Source organism: Dasypus novemcinctus, chromosome 6 (genome assembly GCF_030445035.2).
Source record: "Dasypus novemcinctus isolate mDasNov1 chromosome 6, mDasNov1.1.hap2, whole genome shotgun sequence".
NCBI lineage: Eukaryota > Metazoa > Chordata > Mammalia > Cingulata > Dasypodidae > Dasypus > Dasypus novemcinctus.
In genome coordinates this window covers 23,723,768-23,746,826 of record NC_080678.1, presented here as the reverse complement: position 1 = coordinate 23,746,826, position 23,059 = coordinate 23,723,768, and the positions used below count along the sequence as shown (strand labels likewise).

General features: G+C 50.4%; 1 protein-coding gene across 17 annotated transcripts in view; it reads right to left on the bottom strand.

The window, feature by feature from the left end:
• Nucleotides 1-22,836, bottom strand: part of AFAP1L2 (actin filament associated protein 1 like 2) — a 114,001-nt gene extending 91,165 nt beyond the window's left edge. For 2 of the 17 annotated variants that reach the window (XM_071215658.1, XM_058298349.2), the window contains exon 1: nt 22,600-22,757. Coding sequence is in view for 8 of the 17 variants with exons in the window: in XM_023589232.3 (XP_023445000.1) it covers nt 17,304-17,357; nt 22,725-22,740 (70 nt within the window). In the remaining 9 variants the exon portion in view is untranslated. Of the gene's footprint in view, nt 1-17,303; nt 17,358-22,021; nt 22,190-22,599 lie in introns of those variants that run through there. The other 15 variants (XM_023589232.3, XM_023589234.3, XM_023589233.3 and 12 more) reach the window with 15 other exon arrangements.
• Between the last annotated feature and the right edge of the window lie 223 nt (nt 22,837-23,059).

Genomic DNA, 23,059 nt, shown 5'->3' with positions numbered 1-23,059 from the left:
TGAAATAGTTAAAACCTTGGGAAAATTTGTTGCATAGAACAAATGGTTTTGGGGGATGATTTAACAAAGAAAAGGAGGGAGAAACAGACATTTTCTCCCTTAGAGGAAGTTCTGAACTATTGAGGGAACTTGGATTGTCTTTTTATAGCTATTTCTAGGCAAAATTCTTGTGAGGTTCTTATCCTGCCTTGTTTGAGTCTTGTTACCCCACATTCCTACAAGTGAACCCTTTCAGGGAAGTCACACGATATTCTCCCAACCCCACACAGCCCAAACCCAAGGGTTTGATGAAGTCTGAGGATGCAAAAGCTAAATAGGTCTTTTTCTTGAGTAAATCAATTCGCTTGCCTTACAACTCCCCAGAGAGGATAAATCAGCCAAGGTCAGAAGACTGTGTTTGCCTGGAAAGAGATGATGATTTCATTGGTTGAGACTTTATGGAACTTTGTATGTTTTATGTGGCAAATACTTTTGCTATGCTTTTGTAAAGAGGGGAAAAAACCCAAAAAACAAAAAAGCTCCATCCCTGCCAGGGATCTTGAGTCACACAGTCTGGCAAGAGAATGTCGTCGTCAAAACCCACTTCCCAAGTGCGTTGGTCCCCAGTGACAATTTAGTGGTGGGTGGTGACTGTGTTTATGTCTCAGGGGCTTCCATCCCAAGGCGGGGGGCTCTCTTCACTAGGCCCCCTCACCCTGGTCATTTTGCCATGAGGGAGCAGACACGGGCTCCAGGGAAGACCCTCAGTAAAATTTTCCATCGTACTGCCCTGGACAGTCTCCCCACTAACAAGACATCCAAGATCATGTGACCCAGGGTTTTGTGAAAGACAATCCTGTAGGTGACTGTCTTGATTCTGTCTCCAAGCTTCCAGGTGGCAGGAACAATGTTGGATTTGATTGGTACAATCTCTAGCCCTATACTATTTGTAGATAAGAGCCTAATAAATGCTTATGATGAACAGGTTTCTTAAAAAGAATGAGGGAACATGTCATAAAGCAACAGTAATTAAAGCACTGTGGCAATGGAAAAGACTAGAGCATATGGAACAGACCCTACTATACACAGTCATTTAGTTACAGCAAAGACATTGGGAAAGATTATTAAAAATATTGTTGGGACAATGGTGCGCCCATATGAAAAACTACACATTTGGACTTCTATGTCTCACCTTCTGAAGAATTTCAGATGGTTCACGGATTTTAAGCATAAAAAATGAGATTACAAAAGTACTAGAAGGAAACAGAAGATTTAAAAAATATATATAGGAAGCGGATTTGGCCCAAGGGATAGGGCATCCGTCTACCACATGGGAAGTCCGTGGTTCAAACCCTGAACTTCCCTGACCTGTGTGGAGCTGGCCCATGCGCAGTGCTGATGTGCACAAGGAGTACCGTGCCATGCAGGGGTGTCTCCCATGTAGGGGAGCCCTACACACAAGGAGTGCACCCCATAAGGAGAGCCGCCCAGCACGAAAAAAGTGCAGCCTGCCCAGAAGTGGCGCCGCACACACACTGACACAGTAAGATGACACAACTAAGAGAGACTCAGATTCTGGGTGCTGCTAACAAGAATACAAGCAGACACAGAAGAAAACAAAGCAAATGGACACAGAGAGCCGACAACCGGGGAGGGGGCGGGGGGTGAGGGGAGAGAAATAAAAAAATAAATCTTAAAAAAAAGTATATATATATATACACACACACACACACACACACACAATTACAGAAAGACTTTCTAAGGGAAAACAAAACCCAGAGTTACAAAAGGAGATAAATTTGACCACATACACACACATACACACACACACAGTTTCTACTTTGGAAGAGAAAACATAAAAGCAGGTCAAAAAACAAGAAACTGGGGGGAACTCTTTGCAACTCATATCCAAAGAATTAATTTCCTTAACCTGTACAAAGACTAACAACCCAATAGAACATTTGATAAAGCATATAAACAATTCAGGGAAGCGGATTCAGCTCAAGTGACTGGGCTCCTGTCTACTATAGGGGAGGCCCCAGGTTCAATTCCTGGGGCCTCCTGGTGAAGGCAAGCTGACCCGCAGAGTGGAGAGCTGGCAGCCTGCAACACAGAGAGCTGGAGTAGCAGGATGATGAAACAAGGGGAGACAAGCAGACACAGAAAAATGTGCACTGAATGGATCAGAGAGTAGACAGCAAGCACAAATGGTAAAGGGGGGGGGGGAATAAATAAAATCAATCTAAAAAAAAAACAAATCAGTTTACACACACAAATGGAAATGGTGTTCACAAAAATGTGTTCAACTTCACTCATAACAGAAGACATGCAAATTAGTTTAGGAAGAGAGACTGCCCATTCTGGTGGGCAAAGGCAGAAAAGCTAATAACATTGTGTTGATGAGGGGGTGGTAAAACAGACACTAACACTTTGCTGCTGAGAGTATAGCATGGTACAACTTCCAAAGAGGGAAATTTGGCAATATCTATAAAAATGGTCAATGCACATATCCTTTGACCCACTTCTGAGATTTCATGCTACAGATATCCTTCACGTGTATGAAATGACCTACGTACCAGGAAATTCATGGTGGCCTTGCTACAGCAAAAGATTGGGGAAAATTTCAATGTCCAATGATGATATAAATGGTGCGACATCCATGTAAAGGAAACATAGAGGAGCCATTACAAAGAACACAGCAGCTCTACGAGGGGTGACCGCCAAGGGAGGACATCCTTACCTTAAGAAACAAGGTGAAGAGTGGGTGTGCTCCATTTGAGGGAAAGGAAAACAATTATACATATACGGCTGCTCTGTGCGGACGTTATTTGACGGATACATCATACACCGGGGCAGTACTCCCTTCTAGCAAGGGAAAGTGAGTGAACAGGAGCCTGAGTGGGGCTGACCTTTTATGGCACCCTTCTGCTTTTTAAAACCTTTGTATCATGGGGGTTGGGAAGAAGAGGGGAAGGGGCAGGAAGGAAGGGAGAGGAGAAAGAGAAGAAAGAGAAAGAAGAAAATGCAGGGAGGAGGGTATATTCTTGAGGTGGGATTGTAGGGCTTTTTACATTTTAGGTTAAACATTTCAGGTCTACATGCATACTTTATAATGAGCACGTGTGACTTCTGACATGAAACATAGATGTCAAATTACTACCCTGAACTCCTTAGAGAGTGAAAGAGCAATTTGAAATGTGCAGCACATTTTTTCTTTTTTTTTTTTTTTGCTAAATTACTTAAAGCAATTCCATCCAAAAAGAGAGACAGAAAAAGAAAAGCTGCATTTGCTCAGAGCTTAAACATCTGACCTCTCATCTTTGCCCTGGAAAGCTGGGGAAAATTGAAACAGAACTTGATGGAATTGAGGGTTGCTGATGCCCAGTCTGAAGGCTGCCAGAGGCCAAGGGACTCACTCCCAGCCACAATTCACTTTCAAGGCCAGAAGCCTGCACTGACTCTGCCCGACTCCCCAGCTCACCTTCTCTTGTTCTCAGTCATCCCTGTACCCCAGCCTGGTGACAGGAAGGACGACACAGACTGATTCAAGCCGGAAGCCAAGGGCCCCGAGTTTGGATCCTGACTATCTCTTTTAGCCGCGAGCTTCCAGGAATTCAGGAACAGTGGATGTGGCAACATGCTCTGCCCAAGACAACTAGGCCCTCCTAAACCCCATGATCCTATAAAGATGGCAGAGAGTTCTGCACATGTGTCAAGAGGATGGGACACCACCCTGTAAGCAAACTTCTAGAGAGCAGCATTTGAGAGGTGGACTCACTCATGCTGATTATTCAGGGGCTCCCTGGGCGGCCAGGACTTCACCCTTCGCTCTGCCTCCAGCCTCTCTGCACGGCTGCTGGGGCCTTCCCTGCTGAATCAATGGCATCTTGTCTGCGTTCCCGACCCAGCCCCGAGTGATGAACCAACTCCATTTGGAGCGTCTGCTGAGGGCTCTCTCACAAGGGCCATTGTTTCCCCCACACTTGTCCAAAGCCTCCATTTAGGGAGGGCGGCGAGCGTGGATGGGGACATTCATCCCCGGGAACATTTGCCAACAAATGAGAGACAGCTGTTGGGTCCAAATGGCGTGTGGCTCAATGTTGCCTTGGTTGAGATTTAATTTCCAAGTGGGAACATCCTCACTTACCTTTTCTTCTAAGCTGTAAATCATGGGGAAAGTGCTTACCTTCCCCCAGACAAGCCCAAGTCAACAGTGATACCTGGAATCACAAATTGCCTACGGGGCCATGGTAGCACACCAGCAAAGAGGCCGTCCTGCACACAGCTCCATGTTGACCTCTAGGCCCCTGGAGGGAGAAATGCCCGGGTACCAGCCCTAACCCCTGGCCAGGGGTGAGCCTTGCCCAGTGTCTAGAGACCATGCCTTGCCTCCCTGGACCCTCCAAGTGCCCACTGCAGCACTGGCCCCCAATCCTCAGCCAGGACTTCCCAACTCTTGCGGTCTAGAGGAACAGGGCTGGTTGACAAACTCCTGGGGATGATCAGAAATTCAATGAACACCCGTAAAGGTGTCAAACATTGTGCTGTGCATTTTAGGCGATATGAAACTAGCTGTGGGGACAAGACAGGGACACCAAGAAAGAGACCTGCCTACACCACCACAGTAAAGTGCTGCTGGGGTCTCTCACAGAGTTTGAGAAGAGGGGTCAGATGGAAGAGATCCACAGAAGCTGGCTTTCTGGAAGAGGAGGGTGGCAGGTGAAGATGGTACAATGACGGCGGCGGACTTGGCCCAGTGGTTAGGGCATCCGTCTACCACATGGGAGTTCCCCGGTTCAAACCCCAGGCCTCCTTGACCCGTGTGCAGCTAGCCCAGGCACAGTGCTGATGCGCTCAAGGAGTGCTCTGCCACGCAGGAGTGTCCCCCGCATAGGGGAGCCCCACGCGCAAGGAGTGCACCCCGTAAGGAGAGCCGCCCAGTGCGAAAGAAAGTGCAGCCTGCCCAGGAATGGTGCCTCACACAAGGAGAGCTGACACAACAAGATGACGCAACCAAAAGAAACACAGATTCCCATGCCGCTGACAACAGAAGTGGACAAAGAAGATGCAGCAAATAGACACAGAGAACAGACAACCGGGGTGGGGAGGGGGAAGGGGAGAGAAATAAATAAATAAATAAATCTTTAAAAAAAAAAAAAAAAGATGGTACAATCTGGAAGGGCAGAGAGAGGGAGGGAATCCTGATCCCTGTCCAGAGGAATAGCACGGGCAGAGGCATGACAGGGCCAGCTGGAGACACAACAGGGAGGCAAGAGACTTGGACTGGGTACACAGCAAAGCCCCTCCTTGGGAAGGCTATTTCATCATGCCAAGGCTTTCCTTCGAGATAGCCACAAGGTCCTCGAGCCTCAGCTGTGAGCCACATCAGGGTATCCTCTTCCCTTACACCAAGGAGCCTGGACCACAGCTGGTAGACTGAAAACGTCAACGTCATATTCAAACATGGCTTCAGGCAAGATTTAAGCCAGCAGAGGATGGAGATCATGTCTAGCTTGATCTGGCTAGACAAGGGAGCAGAATGTGTTCTAAGAGCAGAATTTGCTTAGTCTCAGAGCCTTCACTCTGGTCTTAAAGTCTGGCCTCAATTTCCTCCATCTGCAGAATAAGGATAATAATATTTACTGCTGGCTTCCTGCCCCCCTGCTCCCACGCCTAGTCCTGATGCTACAGGCCTGGAATAAGATGAAAGTGTCTGATAGAAAAGCTAAGGGAAACCTTTTATTAACATTCTTAGCTCAGCCTTAGCTTGGGGGAACAATTCCCTGCATGCCAGGGGATTTCTCCCAGAGCTAGATGATGCCAAGCATGTCAGTGAAAGAGCAGAGAAGGCTTTTCCTCTCAGAATCCTCCCAGGTACTTCACCCACCCCAGTGAGGCCGGGGACAGGGTAGTTGGGGTTCTCGCCCCCGCATCTCAGGGGGTCTCTCCCCCGAGGAGAGGGGACGAGTGCACCCCACTCGGAGCAGGATGCAGGCGGTGAGGCAGCGAACATGGTCACTTCGGCATGGGCAGCAAGGCTTCAAGTAGCTTAAGAGTCCAAAAGTGCAGGGCCTCAGTTACCCTGGAAGAAAGTGGCCAGGAGACTTCCGACACTGCTCAGTAGACTCACTGTGAGGGTAAAAGATGGAACCTCCTTTTAAATGAAAACTAAAAGACAAGGGGAGCAGATACAGCTCAAGCAGTTGAGTGCCTGCCTCCCATAGAGGAGGTCCCAGGCTCAGTCCCCAGTACCTCCTAAAAAAATACAGACAGACACCAAGCAAAAACAAATTTTAAAAGCCAACTCAGAGACACCAATGTGGCTCAGTATTTGAGTGCTGGCTTCCCCCACATGAGGTCCCAGTTTCAATCCCCAGCTCCTGGTACCTCCAAAAAAAAAAAAAGTGATCGGCACCGATAATATTTTTATTAATTGCTCTTGATCTTGATGTCCCGCCTGAAACAAAGAAGACCACAGTAGCTGTAGCAAAGGGAAGATGAAGGAAGTCGGAATGGACAGGTGGGAGAGAATGGGGAGAGGCAAGGGAGGGTCCCAAGCAGCTCAGCCCTTCCCAGGCAGCAGCCGAAACCACCCCTGCCCCACTGCAGCTGCCAGGAGGTCCAAGGGTTCCTTGGCCCAGTGGGACCCTGAAGCAATATCCTGGCAGCCACCCAACAAAACAGAGGTTTCTCTGAGGAGATGTCCTTCTGTAGCCACCAACCAGGGTCGAGGCCATGGGGGGCGTCCTGTGATTGCAGAGGGCTCGCCATCTTGCAAAATGAAGACACGGGCACTGCAGGTGGGCCCCCTGCCCAGGACTGAAATGAACCCACCATTCTAACCATGCCCCTCCCTCTCTGGGCTGTGAAGCTGCATCTAACTGCTCGTCTCCTCGGCCAATCTCAAATGTGATCCCACCCAACACTGGGTCTCCTGGACCAGGGCAGTCTGCCTTCTGACCACTCCAGAGTCAAGAATTAGTCAGCAGCCAATACCACCATGGAATTCTCAGTCCCACACTGAAATAATCACCCTTTATAGTTGTTCGGTCTTCTCAGTTTTTAAGACACTTTTATGCATAGTTTCTCACTAATCTTCCCAACAAACCTATAACAAGAATGGAGCAATGATTATTACAGATGGGGAAAACTGAGGCTCAGGTGATAACTGATGAATTGAGATCCAATGTTGAGGTACTTATGGATCCAGAAATAGGAAACAACTCTTCTTAATGAATCAGCCTATTCGCCTCCCCACACACAGCCTAACTTGCTGCACTATTGAAAGCATAGGTTTTGGGTAGCGGAAATAAACATGGCAGAAACATGGAAAATTCAGCCCAAAGTCGTTCCACCACTGCCCACCACCGCCAACTAGCATTTTTGGGCTCTGACCACATGCAGAACCTGCTGCCAAGCCCTCTAAGTACAAGGTTTCACTCAATTCCTACAAATTCCCAAGGGAGAAGGCATCAGCCCCTCTCAGATGAAGCAACTGAGCCTCAGAAAGGGTCAGTAATTGCCCAGGCTCCCAAGTGTCCAAGCAGGATCTGAATCAGGCCTGCCTGAAGCCAAACCTCACAAATGTTCAACCATTATTCTAGTCCCTCCAGCTAAACACCCATCTCAGACCATGCGAACAGCAAGGTATTCAACACCTCTTAGAGGGAGGAGCAATTCAGAGAACCTGGGTGGTTTAGAAGTCAAGCGCCTGCTCTCCTTCCCTGGCTCTGCCAGGTGGAAAGGACACATGACTCAGGAATCTCAGCGCACTCTCCTACCCCTGCCACCAAGGAACTGTGTGCCAGTGGGCTTTCTCCACGCACCACCCCTCATCTCAGAACCCCCCTTCACATAGATGTGAGAAACTCCTGATCTGTAGCACCTGACCTCTTCAGAAAAAGCATGGAGGAGGATATTGTTTCAAGATGTGCTTGGATTTTTCCTGGGGAGGAAAGGCTATGTTGGACCCTAAGACTCCATGTGGTGGTGGGCTGTCCCTCTGTGAGAGGCCTGGCCACTGGGCTGGGGGCTGGGGAGCTTCATTCTGTGGCCCCTGTAGTGCCCTAAGATCTAAGCTTCCTGGCATGGCCCGGCTCGCCCAACTCATGGCTCTTCACATGCACCTGCACACATACCCGTTGGTAATGAGGCTCTGAACCCATCCCTCCCGCCCCCCCATTCTAGCTCCTGATGGTCTCAGAAACTTTGCACTTGCCCTTCCCCCTGCCTGGAACAGTCCCCGCCCTGGTTCTCCTCAGGGCAGGCTCCTCCTCCTCATTTACATCTCAGCTTAAATATCACTTCTCAGAGACCCTCCCCAAGCCCCCCAGGCCAATGATGACCCCCACCCGCACCTCATCCCCCTATTGTCACAACGCCCTGTTTTCTTTTTTCACATCACTGACCACTATCATCGATTATCCTTTTTAGGACTGTTTGCTTGCCCATTGTCTGCTCTCCTCCACTAGAAAGAAAGCTCCATGTGGACAGAGGCCTCAGTGCCTTGTTCTCAGCTTCATCTCAGAGCCCAGCCAATACCCAGAACCTAGCACAGGCTCAAAATCTACCTGTTGTGCGAGTCCTTGGAAATCCTCCCACACGATGGGGATATTAAAGGACATGGAGCACAGATCCTCTGAACTGGAAGAGACCCTAGGGCTAGCACCTGAACTTAAGAAACCAGAAATGAAGATCTTTATTGTCCCATCACTTCAAGGGGCCCAGGAATTGAATATGCAGGTGCAGAGAAGTGGAGCAGAAGCTGAGCATCGCCAGTAATTGGGCAGGTGGTTCAGGTGAAGAGCAGCTGGGAGGGACCAACCCAGCGCGTGAGGAAGAACCAGTCAGAACACCAGGGCCAAACTCGGATCCCCCCTCTTTTCTGAAAATCTCAAGTTGAGCTCTTGGCTTTAAATGCAGATGAATTTGCCACCCACCCATTGAGCCACACCCAAATGAGGTAGCTCTGCTCCTGCCCACACGCACTGGCTCCAAGCAGCTCCAATGTTGCTTCCTGGGCTGAGGCAGCCTCGCCGAGGGCACTGCTGGGCAGAGCAAAAGCCCAGAATGCAAATGGCTTTCTATACCACTCACATCTCTGAAGTCTCAAAAAGGTTCAAAACGGGGGAGAGGGGAGATACAAAGAGAACAATATTGATTTCAAGTAGAAACAGAGATGGAACAAAAATGTCCGGGATCCATCCTGTCCAGAGCAAAGGAAGGAGAAATGGTTTATACCCTGGCTTGTTGGACAGGAGCAAAATGGATCCTGCAGAGAGTTTTCCTATACAATTTACTGGCTGACCAAAAAATCCAGTTCTACTGCATTCTACCTAATCTGAGCAACATTTGGACATCTACCATTTGCCATGACCTGCGCTACGCAATGTGGACCCAACACAAGTAGGACTCCAGGAGCTCAGGTGGCTAGAGGTAACTGAGAAGATACACAACTATTAAAGGCCAGCCCTGCCACTCCCAGCTTCACCAATGGTGCGTTAGGAGCATCCCTCTCCTCCATGGTGGTGGCAGACCGCTGACCACACTAAGCTACGACAGGGCAGTACTGTGGAGTCAAATGTAAGGGTGTTTCTGCTATCAGTCTCCTGGGAAAAGGCCCCTTGGACAGTCCAGCAATTAGTACAAGGGAAAATGGCCTCCCCATTTACTCTTCCAACCACGCGTTGGGGGGATGAGCACCCTGCTTGAGCGTCTGGAGTTGCCTTCACTATGCCAAATCCTGCTTCAAGTCAATCATTCGTGGTCTTCTGGTATCGACAAGAGACTATATATAAGCACACTTCCACAAATTTCCTTTCATCCCCATATCCCAATCCCCTCTTTCCACAAAGATGACTTTGTAACATGTATCTTTTTGCTGGTCTAGGTTTCAGCATAATGTATGCTATGAATTTTTGATGAATGTAAACCCTATTGTCAAATGCCCTATTCTGCTTCTTACCGTTCAGGTAGCCCTATGATTTAAAGGTTGTGTTGCCAGGTGGACATCTAATCCACTGCTTCAGTTGCTGCATATACTCACTGATGTGCGTCAGGAAGGAAGTGGTCAAGCCGTCAGGCTTATAGACTTGGCTTGCTGGGCAGCCCAGGCAAATGGTACAGCACATGCTGCCAGTTAACCTGTCCACTCTTCCAGGTGACTCCAAGTCTGTTTCCAGCTCTCTGCCCCCACAAATAATCCTGCAGAGAGCATCCTCAAACAGGCCCCTCTGCAGACATTGCTTTGGGAAATGCTGGGTATATACTCAGTGTGATCATCAAGCCAAATCTGGCTGCTCCCCAGCCTGGCTGCACCAGCCCCCGCTCCCTCAGCAGCGCAGGAGGGGCCTGTGTGTCACGACACCCCTGCAGACACTGGGCAGCATGTGGCTTTTGCATTTCCGCCAGCCAACCTGGTAGTTGTTTTGGTTGACCTGTTTATGGTGATTATAGGGGCGTGACCATATAAAAGCTCAGATGCTCATTATCTTTTTGGTGGTTTCCTTTCCCATAAACTGCCTATTCATAAGTGTTGTCCATTTTCTTTTCTGTTGGGAATTCTGCCTTTTTCCCGCTGATTTACAGAAGTTCCTTGTACAGCCTAAGTGTCAATCCCTTGAAGGTTTTCAACATTGTAAATATCTTCCTCCTTTCTCCCAGATTCCTATGAACTTTGTCCAGGGTGTCCCTTAGCTCTGATGTAATCGAACACAAGGAAAACCTGAGGACAGCAACTATTTCTCATTCATTCCACTCCTCTCTCTTGAGCACTCGCAGTGTAGCCCACATGGGGCGAGGTATTGCGGACACCAAGAGGAATGATGTCTTGGGTCTTAAGACGTTTACAGCCTACTGTGGATACAGATCCCCATCAACTATAAAACAAACACAATGACACGGAGGGCTGTGCAAGGTGCGGTGGGGGTGAGGGAGGCGTCAGGAAGGAGGTGGTCAAGGTGTCAGGGCTAGACGAAACTTGCTGGGCAGCCCAAATGGAGCAGCACATGCAGGAGTCCAATGTGGGGAGCTACAGGGAGCCCAGAATGGTTAGGGCTTGAGCAGGTGAGGAATGGACAGAGGCTTGGATTCTCTCCAGCCATGGACAGAAGTGGCTTGGATTCTCTCCAGCGCAGCCTGGGGATATCGCTCTTCCTTGCTCTCCCCGCAGCTGTTGGCAGGTGCCCTAGACTAAGCTTGCTCTCAAGAGAGGAACACCTGGTCAGGGCCTCAAGAGACCTGGGCTCACCTTAGCTACACTAGCAATGTCTTGACGTCTCAGAGAAGCCCATAGACAGAAGATCCTAGAAAGAAAGGATTTATGCACATCCCAGTCGAAACTATCAAAGCAGACAGGAGATTTCCATGGGACTGGTCTGCTTTGCCCTGAGTGAAATGTAGGTTTTTCCTTCCTGGCTTCAGCTGGAAGCGGTTCTTGCCACTGCTCTTGCCTTGATGAAAGTTCTCAGCTGCAAAATTCCCCAAATGCCAAGTGTGCTTATGCCGGAAACGTACTGAATAAAGTCATTAGTGACAAGGTGGAATCTTACCCAAGATCCCACCACGCTCTCTGCTAGCCAGCTGTTTCCTCCTGAATCTAAACCATTTTCACACTCAATGGTGAATAAAAAAAAAAAAAAAAAAAAACCCATTGGTGGAGAATTTCACTCCAAGCTATGAGCCCACCCTTGTTTTTTTCCCAGTCAGAGAAGAAATCTTCATGTGGACACACGGCAGCCCAGCCTGAAGACTTCAGAAGAATCTGGGGGTCACTCCCTCCCAAAAGAATTAGGTGTCTTGGCATTCTCACTTCCTCTCTCCTAAGCTGCCTCTACCTTTCCTTAGCAGGAAACAAGATCTTGTAGACGGTCTTTATCCTTTGAGGCATTAAATAACTTTAGGAAATGTCAAGAAACTGGGGCTGATCTTTGCCTGACCCCTTGCCTCGTCTTCACCTCCAACATATGCACACATAATGACCCAATCATTCCTGCCGTCTGTGGAATCAATGCACTTGGCTTCTTCACCCTTCTCAGCAGCTCCCCCCAGCTAGGTGTGCTAAGAGCTGCAAGGAGTGGACAGAGCCAGGTCCCCAGAATGGGTGCTCCCCGCATCCCTCTCACTTACACAACCCCATTGAACCATCTTTGTTCTGAGTGACTCCCAATTCTATTGCTAGGGAAAGGGAGCTGCTGCCCCAGGAGACGTCATGAGCTGCCCAAAGACATGGCCACTCTCTGGAGGCCCCCTGCTTAGGACAATAGGCTCACGCTTGCAGACAGCCACGGCCGAGCCAGGAGTGCACCTGTAGTCGAGAAAGGGGGCTGAAACCAGCCTGAATCCCTGCTCCTGCCTTCGATAATGAGCCTCATTAGTGAGCCCACAGGGAATGTGGGCCACTGGTTGTCCTTACCCACCACCACCTTTCAGCACCTGCCAGCCTTCTTGAGAGCATGGGGAGATTTACCCCTTTACCTCAGGGTCAGAGAAGCAAAAGGCCACATGCTAAGAGATTTACTAATCAGTTAGAACCCAAAGTCTCCTATCATTGTGAGTGGAGGGCCAGAGGAGGGGCTAAGGGCTGTGGAGGGAGTCATGTTAAGGTTGGATTTGATGTGAGAAGCAACAAACGAACTTCCCCCCTCTGAGAACCAAGTGGCCTTTCCCACTCTCACGGGGCTCGATGCCTGGTGAGCCGGCAGCAGCACCTGGATTTCATAACTCTAGGAGATTTGCTTCCAGCCAGAACTGCTTACAATTATTTTCACCAAACCAACATCAGATGGGTGGGAGATGGACGCTGGCCCACTGAGAAGCCAGGAGGTCAAAAGGAAAAAAATTCTTTTAGTTGATGCTGAGCCTTCATGTTTGAAACTTTTATCCAAACAATGGCGACCTTCTCATGCTCCCCCCGGTAAGGATGCCAAGCCTCCCTCTGATGCTAACTTGGGGTGGCTGTGGGTGGAATCCCACACAGGGCTGGGTCTGGATAGTCCATCGCTTGGTAGTTACCAGGTCTTCATGCTGTTTGAGGACCCACACAGATAGGACATGAACTCCCTTTCCTGAGAATCCAGTCACCTCGACCCCAACAGGCCAAGTGGGATGGCTGGCAAGAGCCCACAGAGAGCCAACGGTTTGGGCCATGAGGCCTGGGAAGAGTGTCATTCTTTGCAGCATGCAGGGGCAGCAACACCTCAAGGGCCAGGTGAAGGGGCAGGAGCCACACAGAACAGGTTTTCTTCCAGGCCTCCTCTTCCAGGAGGGAATGAGATGCTCCTCGTCAGGTGAGACCAGCCCACTTTCGCCACCCTGACTCCGCAGTCTCCAGCCTCTCCTGGGGAAGCCTGGAAGTCTAGCTTCTTCTAGCCATGGCTACTGGAAATGAAAGCCTGAGAACACCAGAGACCTAGGACCGGGGGGAGGGGAGGGGGGGGGCCTCTCTTCTCTCTGTCTCTCTGGTCTCAGATTCTCAGTGAGGATCACTTTTTTAGAATAGAGAACCATGAAACCTGAAACTGGCAGAAAAAAAAAGAAAGGGGGAGCAAGTCAAAAGGGGAGATAAAGGAATGAAAGAAGACATCAGGTGCACACACAAGGGGCCCTGTAGCACCCAACGTTCACCCTTGTGCCTGACGGCTTTGTGATCAACTTGCTTCGCTGCAGGCTAACTTTCAGGGCATCTGGAATGTTACTGGTGTGAAGCCAGAGATGGTCCCACTCTCTCCAGTGAGACATGAGCCTCACCCAGCTCAAGGCCTCCGGACCCCTACAGCTGTCACAACTCAACCGTGGCCCAGTCATGCAGACACCACCACAAGGACCACCACACATGCCATGATCCTCAGCCACAGCCCCCCATCCCTAACACATGTTAGAAGACAGGTGCTCCAACTGCACCAGTATCTGCCAAGGACTGGTGGCACAGCACCAGGCATGGTGCAAGGCATTCGAGCGGTAGGTGGAAGGTTGATTGTTGCTTGCCACTTCTATCCCAGGTCTGCTGTTTTACCACCCTTTATCTCTTTCCATGTGTGCAAGAAACTGCCTGGCAGGAGCCGCAGAGGGTATTTTCCATCTTTATTTTGTCAAAGAATGTTCTAGAAGGAGAAGCCACAAAGGCAGGCAAGAAAAGGGCAGTAGTAAGGTGGTGCCCACCTCGGGCTTATGAGGAGTCTGGGATTGTAACAGAATGTTTTCCCACTGAGAAGACCCGAGACCATGAACATGGAGATGAGATGCCCCAAGCAAACTTGCCATGCTGTGGGCCCCAGCCCCAACCCCAGGGGCATCGAGCACCCTAGCAGAGTTCCTTCCAAAAGGACCACATTTGAATTTTAGTAAATCAGCTCAATATGCTCTATGACTATGGATATTAAATAAAAGAAGTCAGTGAAACCTCCAGACAATAAGCTCATTCAACACAATCTTTTTTTCTCCCCCCATCTGGGGACTTGAATACAGTTAACATGAATAAATCCTGTTGTATAAAAACTGGGGAAGAAAAAAAGGGGGCGGGGGAGTGGAGGATGGAAGGAAATGGCAGGATTCCCACTTGTTGGTCTAACAAGAACAGGGAGGCTAAGACAGTTCCTCAAATCCAAAAGGATGCCAGTATAACTGGGCAGCCCCGGGGAGAGGGTGGCAATGAGCAGCTAGCAGCCCAGGTAGGGATGTGCCTGGGACTTCCCCACCCACATACCCTCAGCTTCTCCTCTGTGCAAGGCAGCCCTCCCATCCCTGCACTCAGACTGGTGGTGTGCCTCCAGGTTGTCCCAAACCCGGCCCTTTGGAGGTGAGCCGGCCACGAGACAGGCCTGACACCGTATCAGGGAGTTTCACTTGAAACATTTGAAAAAGCACTTAGAACTGAGGACTGCACCAGCTATTATTATCATTCCTCCTGAATTACAGATCAGGTGACACAGACCTGCCTTTGTGGGGACCAGAGGCTTGGGTGCGTTTATGATTAAGAGGAGCTGTGTGTGTGAAATTTTTCCGTATAAATCATTGTCAATCGTGGCCTGGGTTCACAGGTGGGGGCTGACACCTTTCCACGCCCTGTACTTAATGAAGATGCGAAGACACAGACCAGCTCCTCGGATCACAGAGGCAGAGAAAGTTCACCCGAAGAACAGGCCAATTCTCCCTCGGTTTGGGATGGAAACTACCTAGATCTTAAGGTCCCCATGGAGACCACCATTAATGACACACCTTCCTTCTTGGGGGATTCCAAATTCCATCTCCTGAACTGGTGCAATGAGAGCTGGCAATTCTGCCCTTGCATCCTTCTGAGACTTCTCCTGCCTGGAAACAAGAGGGTGGACCCCTTCTATCACACTTTTTGTGCACTATTTGGATAAATCACGGACCTCAAAATCAATCCTAGCTAGCAAAGATAAGCAGGAATGCCCAAAATGAAAAATCAACAAGGATATAATTATAGTTCAGACTTGAGTACTCAATTCCAATTCAATAATTTAACTGGCAAAAAAAAAAAAAAAAAAAGACTTGCAGGAAGGTTGCCAACATCAGTGCCTTAGACCCATGTGTAGGTAGCCGCAGAGTTTCCAGGTATGGAACTCAGAGCCCACTGGCCATCTTGGCTCATCCCAGGCCTGGGCTTTAGGGGAGATGGAAAAGTCTCTGACATTTGGGGCCTTGGCAAGTCTGGGCCCTCAGTCTTTTTGTTTTTGCACCAAAATTCTTCACCCTTGTCTGCTTTACCTCCAGCACCATTGCAGGCACAGCCACACCAAAACCTCAGTTTCTATTTACAAACTGTGATGACCACCCTTGCACTTGATGAACTCTTCATCTTACACCACAGCATCACAAACGGCTAGGTTTTTTTTTTTCCCAGTCAGTTTTACTGAGGTATCGTTTACATATAGCAAAAAATTGCCCTAAGGACACAGTTCTGTGAGTTTGGACAAATTCAAATAGCTGTGGAATCACTGCCACAATCAAGATATTGACCATTTCTATCATTCCAGAAATTTCCCTCAGGCCCCTCTGCAGTCAGTCCCTTCCCCCATCCCCAGGTCCAGCAACTACTGATCCGCTTTTTTCCTCTATAATCTTGCCTTTTTCAGAAAGTCATATAAAGGGAATCATTCAGTACGCAGCCTTTTGAGGCTGGCTTCCTTCACTTGGCATATGATGTGTATTACCAGCAGTTAGTTACGAATCACTGGTAAGACTTGGGTTTTTATTTTCTTGTCAAGGAGAGGAAATGATTGGTTCTAACTCATCTTTACAACAGAGAAAACAAATTCTTGATTTAGAGACTTTTAATAAAGCTGAGGCCTGTAAAGAGGATACCAACCACCTCAGGTTGGCTGGGAATGAAGGGTGTCCTGGGATAAAACCAGGTAAGTCCCCGGCACACCAGGACAGATGGTCACTCTATCTGCAAAGCTACCAACAGGGGCATTCTCCAAGCTCAGATTCTTTCTGAAGCATGCAGATTGCTCTCTTTCTCTCTGAGCTAACACCTGACTACCCTTTCTCAGTGTAATCATGAGCAGAAGGCAGATACACAACCTGCTGGGACCAGTGGCTGTACAGAGCTCAGGAGACTCCCCTAGGCCTGCAGCTGCCTCTGAAATCCCAGGAGTGGCTCAAGGACATGAGAAAGGAACCCGGGGTCTGTCAGAGAACCGCCCAGCGGGGTTTCTGTCAGTGTCAGCTCCCCTCCGCTCCTCCCTGATACGTGAACTCCCACGGAGACGTGCTGCCAATGTACCTTGTGCTCCTTCTGTTTTTGCACTGGCCCTAAGCGGGGAATAGAGGATGCTGTCTCTGAGAAGCTGGCTTGCCTAGCAACTGGTTAAGCACCCCCAATTCTGAGCTCCCAATAGCTTCAAAAAGCATGGGATGGACATAGCTGGTGCCCAAGTTGACTGTGAGGGCTCCCACCAAGAAGGCTGGAACTGGTGGAGTCAGAATGACATCACAGCGATTTTGGGGTATCTGCTCCCCTGTTTTAATTGAACATCTCCCTTCTCAAAAGTGTTGACCAATAAGTCTTACAAATTATTCCATCAAGCAGCCTGTGAGGCAGGTTAGTAATCATTACCCTCACCTTTCACAGACAAGGAAACAAAGCCCAGGGAGATTAATTGACTTGCCCAAGGTCACATAGCAAGTTAGTAGCAAAGGCCAGATTAGAGCCCTGGGCCCCTGATTGCACAGGCCGGCACCCAGCTCCACGAGGTCCCTCACCCGTCCATCTAGAGCGTGGGTCACACCAGGTCTGTACCCTCGGGAGCCCTGGAGGTCAGGTGAGCTGCTGCAGAGGGCACAGGCAGGTTCATACTCACAAGTAGAAACCTGCAGGATCCTTCTCTGTACCACCAGACAGCAACACCTCTGTGCTGGAACAGACAGAAAGAAGGCTCAAGTCGGGAAGCCCGGGGTAGCCACGGAATCTTTCATCTCTGCCCCTGGAATCTGCTTGGAGATTTCCCTTCTTTTCCCTTTGTGACCAGGCCTGCTCTTAAGGGTCAGAACAGGGGAGAAGATGAGCTCCCACTGCCTGAAATTCATTCATTCTTGCATTCCCTAAACATGTCCTAAGCACCTACTATGTGCCCAGCAGCGTACCGGGTGCTGGAGAGGGACATTCGCAGGAGAAAGACGAAGGTCCTGCTCTGAAGGGGTTCCATCCAACAGGGGAGACAGACCTATGAACATCTAATTATAAGCCAGTGTGACTCAAAGATGTGAGTACCTACTGTGTGCCAGGCATTGATGGGGTGATAACAACAGTATTGAGGGAAGCCAGAGAGAGTCAGAGAGCTTTCATGGAAGAGGAGACACGGGGGCTAGGACCTGAAGAAGGAAGAGAATTAGAGTAAGCAGCCAGCCCTTCCTGGCTGAAGGCACACTGATAAGGAGGGAATGAGTCTGAAAATGCTTTCAGCACTTGCTTATAAATACCTCTTTGCTGTTATTAGAACAGGAATTCTACCCTTTAGAAACCTGGCTCTTGGTGATACCGTCTCCTGCTTCTGACTTGGAGCTCTCAGAAACTCCGCTGACCTGCCTCTGGCAGGGGAGGGAATGGTCCCCTGTGGCTCAGAGGGTGGCTTCAGGCTTCACCAACAGTATCCGGAGACACTTTCACACAAGCGTCCCTGAGAAAAATTCCTCACAGGGCCGATGGCATTCTCTTTCCCAGTAAGCCTGCTACTCTCCAGCTCTCGACAGGAAATCGGTTTTATTTATAAAAATCACCATCCTAAACTGACCTCCGCTGGGCTCTCCACCCTCATTCCCTCCCTCGCTTTCCTCTCCTCCCCGAGACTCATCCTCCCTCAGAGGATTCCTCAGCAACCACAGAGCAACTACCACCAGGGAGCCCCCAGACTGCCAGATGCCGGCTGTGGAGGGGTGCTTCCTAGCTGGGCCCCGAGGCCTGGGGAGGGTGAGCGGTATACCCACAGACACCGGGTCTCCCACCTCCCCAGCCGCTGCTTTCTCCTTGGCGCCATGACTGCTCCCATCCCAGCCTGGGCTCCGCGCAGAAGACACTATCCTCCCTTGGTTGGGAAAAAGCCTCCCTCCTCTGAATGACAGATGTCTTTAGAGAACTATTTCCCATCATTAAAGGGATTTGGAGGAAAACTGGCACGGCTTCCTAAGCTTTGAAGCTCCTTTGCCCCTCCTGGCCCTTTCATTTTGCTGGAACCAGCCCAGTTCCCAGAGCTCCCCAGTGGAGTAGAAGGTCCCAACGCAGAATTTCCCCTCCCTGCCTGGCCTTGCAGCACCAAAGGTGACCTCTCTGGATTTCTGTTTCAGACCATTCCATTGTCCAAGCATCTAGGGCTCCCACAGAAAAGAACTTCAAAGTCAGGAGGGGCTCACGGTCAAGTGCAACAATGAACAATCCCTAAGGTTAGGACCCTAGAGCATCACAGTTGAACTTATTTTAAAGCAGTGTTCCCATAGCCTTTTAAAGTCTATAGAAGCTGGAAGACAATTATATTAGATTTCTGCAGGTATTAAATTTGGCTAAGGAATAGCGTGTTAGTATGGAGGGGGTATCAGTTTTGTCCCATACTTGCTTTGAATTTTTCAAGCGAGTAAGGTGTATATATAATTGTTTTTGTCATTTTTTATATTTAAGGAAATGTTTTTGGATCAATGGTTCTCAACTTTGGCTGCACAATAGAATCACCTGGAGAGTTTCAAAAAATACAGTGCCCAGGCCAAACAGCCCCAGACTAAATCAGAATATCTTGGGAGGTACAGCCTATACATCCACTTATTTTTTTTAAGCTCCTAGATGATTCCCATACATAGCTAGGGTTAAGAACCACTGCCTTAGGTAGAACTTCAACAGGAAAAAATCGGAGCTCACAGGCATGGATAAATAACAGAGACACCTGAAGGTGAAATGAATATGATCAACTGGCCAGTCCCTTTGAAACAGCCTTTCTTTTGCAGACTTTCCCAGGATTCCCACACAAGCTTTCAAGTATTTTTACTGGCTCCATGCGTCACTTCTCTGCCTCCCAGATGTCCTAGAGCTAAGCTCTCTCTCTCTCGAGAAACAGGTGATCAGACTCAGAAACAAAAGAACATAGGAAAAGAATGACTACACTTTCAAGAAATTACTGGGATCCAAATTAAAGTCTGACCATGCTCATCTGGGTCCAAGAGTGATGCAATTTCAGAAAGCTTCTATGTGGATGTTCCAAGTGTGCTCCACAGACAGTGGGACAGTCACATTTGGCCCTGGATACACTCACCAGCTGGGAGGGCAGGAGAACGAGGACCTCTGATCACATGCTGTGTGTTCAGCTCATGCACAGGGAGATAAGGGTGCCCTTACAAGAGTCCTCGGATGTAAACACCCAAGAATGGAGACCTTACCAAGGCCCCTAGTGTGGAAACACCGTGGGATCTGGAACCACAGCCAGGGCATTTTGTAAGGGTCTTACTGCTTATCCAACAAAGAGAGTCACATACAAGATACATTAGCGTTGCCATGACTTTTTATGACAGCTCTCATAAAAGCTCCATCTCTTTTGTTTTTGTGTGAGAGCGCCCTAGTTACTATGACTGAGAAGGGACTGGGGAGAACGTCTGGAAATGTTTCTGCATTAGGCACAGTGATATTCCAACCACCCTTTAGCGCCAGACATGTTTTTATGTTCCACAAGACAGTGGATAATGATAGGCTATTTTTGGAGAATGTACACTATGTAGCAAGCGGGTTGAGAACGTGGGATAAAAAATAATACTCCTACATCAACTGCTTTATAAGATTTACAAAGTAGGGAAAACATTTTGAGAATCTGGAGACAGGGATGAAGCAACTTACGTGTTTGGGAGAAGGAGATCTCAAAATTGGAATTTAGAAACAGAATAAGGCACTTAAATGACAAATGAAAAAATTGTCCCAAATAATAAAGTTTTCTTTACAATTTTTACCTATGTTCTGAGAGTCCAAGTAAATCTTGCTTTTCCAGTTAACTTTGTTGTTAAATCGCGATGCTTAGTCATTCCATAATTATTCCATTCTACCTTTTTAAAAAAGCTCTTACTCTCTGACAAACAAGAGGAGACTATGGGTTCCCATCAGAGTTTCACTGGTTAATCAGAGCTGGAGCCCAGCGTGCTTCATTTTTGCACAGACAAGCTATTCCATTCAACAAGCTTTCAAAGTATAACTCATCTGCCTCTCAAGAGAATGGGGAATTCTAATCCCAAGGAGGAGAAATCCCCAAATTACTCAGCTGAAAGGTATAATAAAAATATTAGCATGACACCAGCAAATCTGAAATAAAGAGCTTTTTCTCCACTGGAAGATGAGTTGGATCAGTTGTCTGCAATGCAGTACACAGCTATCCCTCTCTGCCAGATTTACTGCAAAATGATAAGGCAGATACCTGTTCTGCCCAAAACATAAAGAGGGCAATCTGGAAGTTTCTTTCTGTTAGCATAAAGCCAGTACCTAATCATCTTAGAGGGTGGAAGGATTTCAGCCTCCCAGGAGCAAAAAGATGATCAGGTCCAGGATCAAGTCAAACACTACGGACACAAAAACCTTTTGATCAAGCTGACCCCCAACTACTATCACCTGCCCCAGCCTGCGGATTTGGGAAACTAGCAGCAGCCTGCACCTTCACCCTGACTAACCACCTAACCACCGCTGAGCTCCACATTCAGGGAATCACCTCTCTGAGGCAGGCTGGGGCCCCAGAGGCCAACACTTCCGGCGCTGGCGCCAGCGGCCAGCAACTTCAAGCCTCCCGAGGTCTAAGGGCCCGCGCCGGGGAGGGGGCGACAAACTGCCCTTTGCGAGGAGGGGGAGGACAGACGGAGGCCTTCGGCCTTTGGCACACCAAACTGACATGGTTCCTTCAGAATCTGAGAGGAAAACAAACCACCAGCTTAGAACTATGAGGGACCTCAACAGGGAGGGTTCGGAGAAAGGAACGGCACGTTGGCCACTAGTTCACCTGCCCCCTCCGCCACCCCTCCAGCCCGGGGCTATGCTCTCGGCAGAGACCCTTTCCTTACGCGTGAAGCGCCCACTAGATTTCGGTCTTTTGCCCTCACCAGAGACCAGGTGACCCAGACGGGAGGCAGCAGTGGGAAAGTCAGAAGACACGACCAGCTGAGGGAACTAAAGTCGTCCCCAAAGGTCCCTTTATATCAGTTTCCGAAACATGAAACCACTGGGAGCGAGATTCCTTGGGAATCTGTGCCTTCTCCTTTATTGCTCCTTCCCAGGGGAAAACGAATATAGAAACAGTATTTCCTCTCGCAGGTTTGGCCGGGACAAGACCAGCCCGAGAAAGTCGAAGAGGCTTTCCCAAAGGAAAGGGGGGCGGGGGCGCCCCCAACGTCGCAATTACCGGGCCGCTCTCTGAACTCGTGTTTCAAAGGGCTGGCGGCCCGCGGTTCGAGCCCTCAGCGCCGCGGCGAGCTTGGCACCCGCGCCACCCAGGCCCGCCGCCCGCCGGGGCTTGGCGTCAGTCCCGGCCCCGGCCAAACCCAGCCCTCGCCCAGCGCGCACCGGGCTCACCCGCGGGCGCCGACGCCTCCAGGCGCTCCACCTGCCGGGGACCCCATCCGGGCCTCAGGCTCGATGTCCCCTCCCCCGCCTGGAGGCGGAGGGGAGCAAGGGGCTCGCAGCGCGCGGGCAAAGCGGTTTCGGGGACGGCACTTGCAAGCCCGGAGCGGAGCCGCGCGCCCACCCAACCGTCAGAGCGCACCCCCCTTCCACGCGGAATCTCCCCTGGGGTCGGCAGGAAGCCCCCACCCGCGTAGGCTCCCGGGCGAGAGGACCCAACAATTCGTCCCCTTGCCGCCAGCACGGTTCCGGCCTTATTCTGGGCCTCCACGGCCCCCGGGACTTTTCGGGGGTGGCCGGGGCGGAAAGTGGGGTGGCTAGGTGCAGGCTCTCTGTTCCGGCAGGTGAACGGCCCCGCCACGCCTCCTCCCACCACCACCTCCACTGCAGACCCCGGCGCCTGTGCCCGAAAGGATCAAAGGGCTGGGGCCGCGGCCGCCGCTTAGGAGCCCTCCGCTCTACCAGCGTCGCCACTGTCGCCCCATCTTCGGCCCCCGGGTCGGCAGGGCGGAGTAGCCGGTTCTGCTCACCTGAGTCCCGGCGGGAAGGGGGACGCACGGGGTGGAGCCCCTGGCCATCCCCACCTCTCCTTCCCTGCGCAGGGCTGAGCGGGAAGGGAGGCTGTGCGCGCCGCGCCCGGAGCCCTCGCTCTCACCTTTGTACCGTTCCATCGGGGCCCGTGGCGTGCGCTCCTCCCGGCTCTGGCTCCCGCGCTGCACTCGCCGCACTCGGCTCGGCGCCCGGGGCGCCGTGCTGGCCCCTCCCCGTGAGGTCACGCTCGCGGCTGGACCTCCCGGCGCGGCCGCCCGGCCCCCAGAGCCGCGCCCGGGTCCCTCCGACCGGGTCCCCGCCCCGGCGCGTTGCCCCCCAGCCGGGGACCTCCGCTCAAACCCGCGCGCGCCCCCGGACCACGAGCACCTGGCGGTTCCCTGGCGTCCCCGCGCCGGGTGCGGCGGGAGGGAGCGAGACTGGGACGTTCCCAAATCCTGG